Genomic DNA, 10,016 nt, shown 5'->3' on the forward strand with positions numbered 1-10,016 from the left:
CCTTTTTTTATATTGAGAAGGAAAGTTGGTCTCAATATCTTGAGGAGGAGGAGAAGAAGAAGAAGAAAAAGAAGAGGAAGAAGAAGAAAAAGAAGAAGAAGAAGAAGAAGAAGAAGAAGAATAAGAAGAAGAAGAAGAAGAAGAAGAAGGAAGAACAATAGTGCATTTCACCTGTTAGTAAAAGAAAACTAATTACTACTTTACTTTAAACATATGTATTGCCAATAAAATTGAACAAAGGATTGGGCACAAGTTATTACAACTTATCACAGCCATCTTCCTAATTACTATTGGCTAAGATTTCCAAGATAGCGATGATGATACAGAATTTGTTTATTATATAACAGTGCTGATTTATTTACAAACCCACATGAAACATCGTAGTGAAATATTTAAACGCTCGTCTATAACGGGACTATTTATGGTAGGGTGTCGGCTACTGACTATCTTAGGGTAAACTATTTATCCGGTCGATTGCATCCTTGCTATTTCGTCTACGTCATACACCTTACCTACTGTACCCGCTTGAGATGGATCACTGTAACTAGTAACTTCGCGTGAAATTTACATACAAGGCGTATTATACACAACGTGTAAAGGTAAGTTCTAGTTGTGTTTATATACCTGTCAAATCATTGATGAACTCTAATCGGCAGTACATGATGTGCATGTTTATTATCAATATGACCATATGTATACACTCTTGTTGAATAAAGTAGTTTCAAAACATTTGTAGTAGGTGGTGTGCAACTTGCTGTTAGATAAAATGACTGACTGTCGTGGCGTCAACAGTTTATCCGGTCGATGGCATCCTTACTATTTCGCCTACATCATTGATCTCGTTAGTCTTAGCTCATTCACTATATACAGTGCTTAAAACGTCTGTTTTATTGATACCACAGTTTGGCTAGAGCATTATAGAGAAATTAAAAGAACACTAAATAAATAAATAATCTTTATTTAGCATTGCAAGTTAACAAACAGTTACAAAACTTGCAATTCTTCTGAATTGCTGTCAATCGAAGTGACAGAATTTTAATAGTGTATCGCATACCTCTTTCCACAGAGCTGGAATCCTTTGTTCATTTTGAAAAACATATTTCATTTAAATGTAACATGGAATATAGTTAATAACAAATGTCAGTGTTAAAAAAAAGAATGCACCATAAATTAACGGCAGGCAGTCGAGGTGAGGATTGTGATCGAATATTATTGAAGCGAAAAGAATTTAAGGCGAGTATCCTTACTGAATATGTAAACAACTTGTTAGGCATCCTACATGTACACACATTCGAATATCTATGTTTAGTTCTCGTGTCCAGTAACATATAATTATTCTCTATAAGAATTATACAATCGTGTATGTACCAACTGCAAATGTTCGTAACATTATACTCCTTGTCTGTGTAATCTAACTATTGACACATCTAGAGAAAAGACATTGACCAAGTATTGATATATATTTAAGTAATTTTGTGAAACATATTTCCATGCCATCTAACTCAGCCTGCACAAGAATTTCTGCACACGGTTGTATTTATTAGGAATCAATTTTGAGTGATACATTGGCGACATAGAGAATAAAAAATACTAAATAAATAAATAATCGTTATTTAGCGTCGTGTTTCTTGTCAACAACTAACATAAGCTCTGTAGAGCTTTTATAACNACATCACCTTCTTTTTCCGCCACCACTGGGGATCGAACCGAAATTCTTGGGAGAGTGAAAAGTCTAAAGCTCACGCTTGATAAGCTATCACGGCTACTGAGGCACCCAGATATTGAACATGTTGATCTTTAGCTTTACATCTTGATATTAATAGCAAAGTTTTACTTTTTACACAAACAATTGTGAACAACAGCCATGCGCACTTAGCCATTGCTTGACAAAGGAACCAGTCGGTATTGAAACGTTACGACATGTTTGATACCTTAATTGTTTGTGTATAAAGTAAAACTTTGATATCAGATATTTCCAAACTATTAAATTTTATGGAAGAACTTGATATTAGTATTCCTCATCCAAATACGACAACTGTAATATCATTCCTGCCTGTCCTGGTTCTTTTACATATCACAGTCGAATAATTACTCTCAGTATAAGGATTCATTGATAGAAGTTCCACGATGACCAGTGAATTAGTAATTTTGGCTTGCTATTATCTACAAAAAGTAATTGCTTGTCATGAGTACCTGCTAGATTGTGTATTCGAAACGCAATCTTAATCGTTTTGAATGCAAAGTTGTCTTTTATTTACAAGATAGCACTCAGTGGTAGCTAAAAATTTAATCACATGTATATATTACATGGTGTATATCGCAAACATTTATTTAGAAACAAGCAAACAAAACCATTGATTATAGACCATTTGATGAATCTTTTTTTCTAAAATGAATAGTCTGAAAGACCATGCATTCTTGAATGTAATTATGCACGAGAGTACGAATGAAATATTATCTTTGATGTGATAGAGATAATAGCTGAATTTCACTTGTTATATATTATTCAAACACAACGCCGTAACCGCATGCTAGGACAACCAGAGGATGCATACACGTGTGATCTTTTTCTTATTTCAAAAGTGAACAAATTGCTTTTTAGTTTTCATGACCCTTACAATAATAATCATAAAATTCCTACACCTTAACATTTTAAACGACAATTATTTGCAATTATTGTTTCAGAACAACCGACAAAAGACTGAAGTTTGCGCAGGTGTGCCATTCCGACGAGAAGCGAGGGAACTCGTGTATCTCTTAACATGTTACACTGGAATTTGATGTAGAATGAAGTAAAGGGGAACCATATTAAAGAGAAGTGACTTTTTTAGCGAGATCATGAAAACGTCATTTGTTTTCGTTCACATTATTTGTATATGGGCGAGTGTTCTACACTTCCTCGGAGAGGTACAAGGTGGTGAGTATTAAACAACCTATATGTAAATACAGTGTTTTAATGAAATTCAACGCAAAAAGCAATCAGCATATCTTCCGGAATATGTTGCTCCATATATCCTGTTTGCTTGATATGTTATTGCGCATCCTCTAATTTCCGGGACATAATCACTTCCTTTTTCTGATCCCCTGGAATATGTCAGGACGGAATTGAGGGCTCAGTACGCGCCAAATGTTAAAGAATACAATTAGACCTGTTTGATGACTTGATGTTCATCACAGACTTGACGAGTTTTGAAGTACGTTGTCGCTTCTCTTATCTTTACAGAACAGGTATCAGTTTAGCCAATTGTCAGTGTTTTTTACTTTGAAGCCAACAGCTAGCTGAGTGCCTTCGACTTTGTCATACATTGTAACATATTCCAGGAATGCCGAAAACGTACCCAAGCAAAATTCTGGTATTTCGTTGTATATTCATTCAGATACATACATCAGCAGATGACCAGTGACGTAGGAATTGAGAAAAAAATCAATAGAAACACATTATGAATAAATGTTAATGTATGTATTGAATAACTTGTATAAGAAATGAATGGAGAAATTAGTTTTGATCTCCTCGGGTCCTTTTCTTTCAACAGAGGTGAGGATCACCCATTATCCTTTTAGCATTTTTGTTTCCCCTTGCTTCTAGATCAACAATTGGAGACTCTCAAAAAATATATCTACTCCTTACCGGGGAAATTGTCCTTTTGTCTCCCTCTCTCAATTTCTTTTGTAGCTAGTAAGCACATATCATGTTTTTCCCAGCAGCATACTAGGCAATTATTTGTTGTCTATTTAAAACATAAAATATATTGTTCATGTGGACACATTTATCTTTGTCACGATTCAACATTTACTTTATATAATGACATGTCAAACCATAAGATCTTCTTTGACATCTAGACAATCATACATATGTTTGTTTTTGGTTTTATATCGTTTAACGTCCTATTAACAGCCAAGGTCATTTAAGGACCTGCCCCCATGTGTGTGGTGTATGCGTGCATGTGTGTATGTGTGTATGTATGCTGGATACCAGGTATATTGGTGTATTGCCTCCTTGTGATAGCGCGGACCTGATGCTGACTTTATAGTGCTATCTTACTGAAATACCATGCCGAAGGCACCCAGTACAGCAATCCTCCCGGTCACATTATACTGATAACGGGTGAACCAGTTGTTGCCATTACTCTAAATACTGAACGTTAAGCGGGGAATTACAACTACCGTTTTTAAGGACTTTGGTATGTCCCGGCATGAGGATAGAACCCATTACCTTCCTCACCTTGGCGAACACCCAACATCAAAGCCAAAAGTGAGGTATCGCCAAGCAAGGCGCTAAAAGGTAGTACCAAATATTGCCAACGGTGCATGGGATCTATTTTGGTCGCTTTTGAGTCCCCAAGTACCAGATTGTACAGGCAATGATATAGAACGTGCAGTAGTAAGAATCTAACAAGCAATATTAATAGGTCATTGTTCTTACGTGATTAAGTATTCTCTAAAACATTTAAGATAATGCATTAGTTAGTCTAAATTGTTCTGGAAATGACGATATGCCAAAAACAGAAGATAATGTACCAGCCATTGTCAGGCTGTTGCCGACGTGGTTAAACATTGATATGTAAATCCTACTTTAAGCGTAACGACAGTGCCAGAAAACGATGAAATATGTATTAAATATCATGTAATATAATCAAAGCAAAAGATACATTCTCTAAGGTTCGTTACCACGCCTTATGCCATATGTTTGAACGGAACTGTATAACATATCTCAGTACAAGTTGTAAAGGTGTATTTCAGTAATCCTTGGTAAAACAATATGTTTGTTGATACAGTTTACGTATCATTTTTGAGGTTTGACTATCTTTATTTTCTGTTGTATGTTTAATTTTATCGGTTATTCATTATTTTTTTTAAAGAAGGGGAGTATAATATATGCAATAAAATGTAGATTGCATATACAATGAAATTTGATATGATAACTATAGACCTGCTATTATGGATGGTTACAGACCCTGGACCGTTTTTCTTGTCCGTTTAAAAGCAAACGCAACGCAAACGCAACGCAAACGCACCGGAAACGCGACACAAACCGTTTGGTTTAAACACGCTTCTAAAACGCAGTTTATAGTAGACCAATAACAAACTAAGATTTAGATGTACTTGCTCGCGAAAGCACAGCGGCTGATGTAGATGTACGTATAGGCAACATTTTCCCCGTCAGCACCATAAAAATAATTTGGAATGATGAATTTTCCGCCGATTTTTTGTATATGTTGATAATTCCTTTTCAAATGAATTAAACATCTAATGACATGCGTTTTGAACTCAACAGTACATTACAATTAACATCTAATCAGTAATCTACACGACGCCGAGAACTCAACAGTACATTACATTTAACATCTAATCAGTTAATCTACACGACGCCTACACATATTCCTTTATATGAATTCATAAGATTAAAAGTATATTTGGTGTTGGTGGTTTCTCACTTATCTTTTTTTTAACTTCTATATTTTCCCCAAATGTCATTTCAAGTTGAAGTTACGGGAACAATGGTTCTTCGACATCAACAACACATATGGATACGTCTAGTGGGTAGTTTATTTTTGAAATCTCAAATTCTGAATAAGTTGTTAAAAAATATTAAATCAATTTGTCGGAAAATTATAAATAACCCAAAATAAATAACGTACGTGTAATTGTTTGTTTTTATTTAAACTAGACGATAGCAAATGTTCAAAAGCAGTTAAAATTTGAAACTTGTGTTTTGAAAATTTTGGATATGAATATCATCATATTTATAAAACAAATGAACGTGATGAGTTTGCATAGAGTATTATTCCTGTATTATCTTACAAATCCAACTGAAATGCTGCAAGCGAATTCCGTGTAAATATTGCTTCTTATTAAAATCTTCTCAAACGGGTATAATTCTTATAATATTCTCCTTAGTGGTATTATTTGATATTTATAATAATTAATTTTATGAATGATATTGAAGCCGGAGCGTTAGTTATATGTAATGTTTCTATACATCTTACTACACAACATACATGTATACATTCTATGCACCCTAATCATATTCACTGCTGTACCAATGGACTTCGACTGTACCTCAAATTACACATGTAATTCCCTCCTTAAAACAGTTAAAAAGTTTTGTAATGCTTTCTCTTATCCGTCATTTTAATTAGTATATTGCACAAACAGCACTGATTTCACTATCCTAAACAATAGTGAATTAATCCCAACTAACATCTGGTCTTTGCTTTTACCTGGCCTTACCTTTATTATTGTTTAAACGTTTGGTCATCACTGTTACCTGCGGCTATTGTAAAGACCACGAGGTTACAACCTGTGGTTTCAGGCATAGGGACCAGGGACTTCTCTACAGTTGGTTTGTTTGGACCTATCTCGCTGTGTAAAGAGTAATATTAGATTATCTTCTTCCTCCTGTTGTGTTTCGGCGTCATGTAGATTAACTAAATCTGACTATTTCGGAAATATAAATTCGATGTTTTAGTGGTTAACACCATTTCTCGAAATAAATGCCACCTCTCCTTCCAACCGCACCCGAGAAAAGCTTTAAAAATCTGAGAATTTAGGAAGTAAAAATTAGATGTATCTCAACCAACATTTGGGGAGAATGATTACTCCGACATATCCAGATAAGTCCAAACAAACATTATTGTAATTAATTAAATAGCTACTACATTTTATACGTCTCTGTTTGAATTTACCTATCGTTTTAATTTTATTAAAATATTGAACAGGGAAAGTATAAAGACGACCACCGTGCACGGGGGTGTGTATCTTCGGGTATATAATAATGACGAATGAAGATGAGTAACACTAAATGCCCTTGATACTATGCGTCGGAAACGTATGGTTGTGAGGCATAAATAGCAAAGGACTTCATAGGGATTGGGGGTTGGATTAGTGTTTATTAATTTGAAACTACGCTATGATTATATCTAAATGTACTTGATGTATTTTAATCCATTTTAATTGAAATGAGTTTCAGATAACTAGTACAGTAAAAAATCAAAAATTGGGTAGGGGAGGGGTTGGGCGGTACCGAAGCACCAACGCCGCCTTCCGTATCTGACGAATGTCGACGACAACATTTCTTTTAAAATAATTTTCTAACATACATAATAGTTTTATTTTTCAGAATTTTCCGTTTTAGATTTGCAACAAAGAGGCAATTTGATAGGAAATAAAACACATGCTTTATATCTTATAATTGACACAAACATGTCCAGTAGGTGAAATGGAAAGGTTGAATGAGATAAGTGTTCATTCCGAATTTCAAAAGAACAAATTAAACCTTACACTGTATCTATTTAAAATCATATATTTATGTTTCTAGTTGACAAAATACTTGTAACTATTTTATGATAATTTCAGCGAAATCGCAATGTAAATCCTAACGTGTGAAATCATCTTATATCAAATTCCTTTTGCTAATTTACCTGGATAAACCAGACCGGTGTGTTAGGTACGATGACCTGACCGCTATCAGGGGTGGCCTTATCTCAGCGGGGGTGCACTACCCTCACCAGTACTTCTCTTTTAGCTCCCTGGGCATCCCCATTTCAGTAAAGCCTGTACTGGTAGGTCGTCTACTGAAAGGCCGCAAGGCCGTAATTTCGGACTTCTATTTTTTTAAACTTAAAACCATCAAAATCAATCTGTACTGGCTCTTATTAAGATTCAGCTACCGTTTTTTTGTCAGTACGTCAGACCAGAAACGTATACGTCTCTGATAAGACACTTTGTTTAAGACAGTTTCGTTTTAAAAAAATTAACATCGGGGCGGTTAAAACAGAGGCGTATAAGGCCAGTATGCACGCAGTTTTCTCTGGTTAAAGGATTTTAAAAGAGGGTGGGGTTGCTTTTGGAAGTGATCTCTTCTGTGTTGTAGTCCTTACGCCAAAGGGTACGAAGCTCTTCTATGTGGCTCTAGATGTAAATTGAAAAATCTCGTTGGTATTACCCGGGACAGTTTTTGAGTGAATTGATTTTTTAGGTTTCTTCAATGTTAATCGTTTTTTTAATATATTAAGCATTACTTGTATAATGGAAACATAGTAAATTTGATGCTAATAATTATTTCACTTTGATTAACAATACAGTTAAAACTCACTTCGGACATTGACTCGAGTCAACATTTCCTATTGTCTGCAATATCAGTGAGGAAATTAAGACAACCCGAAACTTTTTGATTCCACCGCTGTTTCCAGACGATAAAAACAGTGATTAACTTTGTAGACAGATGCTATCTTACAATATTAGGTTCTGTTATATTTGCTTCTAAAAGAGACGTATTTTTAAACGTCTCTGCTTCTAGACTCGTTGATGGAGGCATTTTAATCCAACATGAAATTCGTCATCCATGTCATTTTGAATGGGCAAAGTCTAACGAACGGGACCTACATTCCGATGTCTTCAGGATTCAATTAAAACTTTGTTTACCTTATCCTCTATGTAAGATCAAAAGCAGGACAGACCGCTCTGTCAGTTGTAGGGATTGTGTAAGATCAACAATGTACACGAGAGTACTTTGTACGTGTGTGAGGATGGGTTGGAGGATTGAAACACTGCTGGGGTGGGTCACCCCAAATGCAGTTTATAAAAGGCGTTTGTAAAAAATCAAATCATCTCTTTATTGGCTTATGGTACATTATGTATATATATATATATATAACTATATCTGTGTCGCTTTACGTAATGCAGCAACGGCTAAAGCACGAGACATTTGCAGATTTTATACAAATAAACTTTGCGATTTCAATTCGCAAACAATACTCCCCATTATGTAATTTTCTTGTAAGATACAATAATACGCGCTTTATTGTGTTTTATATGGTAAACTAGTAATCGGGCAAAATAACCAGGAACCGCTTGAATACTATAAAAAAATAGCACCTCTATATATATATACCTAGGGCGTGGCTGTTGGTTTGTGTACTGGACACGTCGATTAAAACCGATAGAAACCAGTATGTACCCTTTATGGAATACAAAATAGCAGATATACACTATTTCAAAATAAGTACAAGCTATATAGGGAGATTCCATTACATTTGTGGACACATTTGGACTGAATCACGTCAAGTTAAACAACATCAAAACATCTCTGCTAATATTCCTCAGGTTCATTTTTTTCTACTTATCGATGTCGAATTCGAATTATACTTCGATATTCTCCATCTCTTTTCTATACCTCAGCGGATTGAAACATTGTTATTATATATAATACTTCTAGAAATGTATAAGTTATAAACTGATAAGAAAATGTAAAATTTCTGTAGAGTAACATATTAATTCATAAAGAAACTCAGGTGCTGTTTTAATGTTATCTTGGCGTAAAAACAATAAATTTCCATTCTACTAACGACCTGTCTAAACTGTGTAAACTGTTACAACAGTGCCCTGTGGCTACTACATTCTATTCTATTCTTTATTAACTTTAAGCTTTCCAGCTCATCAGTGTACATGCTACAATATAAATACATTGGCAGACACTGCAAAACGCAGTGGAGAATGGACAAAAGATTTGACACATTTAAATGTCATTATATCATAGTCATCCTCAATTTATTGGCATCATATATATATTTGCTAAACTTGGTTAGTTCTTTTACATTTGTTGAGCACAGTAATTGTATTAACTTAAGAACAGATGGTTTTCTCCAGTAATACATTTTTATACACTTTGATCTAAACTCTTGGTATATAGGACAAATGATATTCGTCCTCTATATCTACAGAATTACATATTTTACAATAGCGTTTAATCCTTACAATATTTCTATATCGTCCTGTTTCAATATGCAATGTATGTGCAGACAAACGTATCTTTGTAAGTGCAATTCTATGTTTCTTGGGTATATGTTTACATAGATAATGTTGTAATGATATAGTATTTACTAAATGTCTATACAAGTGACATTTTGGTGAATTCTCTAACATTTCAGAAAGTTCTTGTCTAGCATGATCAAAAATTCGTTGTTTAATAAGTGGTATAACCTCAGATATATTATGAAAATTTTGATTTAACCACA

The 10,016-nt window shown here is 34.4% G+C and overlaps 1 protein-coding gene across 2 annotated transcripts in view; it reads left to right on the forward strand.

The window, feature by feature from the left end:
• The first annotated feature begins 521 nt into the window (after positions 1–521).
• LOC110458117 (pentraxin fusion protein-like) overlaps positions 522–10,016 on the forward strand; it is a 22,300-nt gene continuing 12,805 nt past the window's right edge. For both annotated transcript variants that reach the window (XM_021509698.1, XM_021509699.1), the window contains exons 1-2: positions 522–599; positions 2,686–2,917. In XM_021509698.1, coding sequence (XP_021365373.1) covers positions 2,839–2,917 — 79 coding nt within the window. In that variant the 5' untranslated portion in view covers positions 522–599; positions 2,686–2,838. The remainder of the gene's footprint in view (positions 600–2,685; positions 2,918–10,016) is intronic.

This window comes from Mizuhopecten yessoensis, unplaced genomic scaffold (genome assembly GCF_002113885.1).
Source record: "Mizuhopecten yessoensis strain PY_sf001 unplaced genomic scaffold, ASM211388v2 scaffold9431, whole genome shotgun sequence".
Lineage (NCBI taxonomy): Eukaryota > Metazoa > Mollusca > Bivalvia > Pectinida > Pectinidae > Mizuhopecten > Mizuhopecten yessoensis.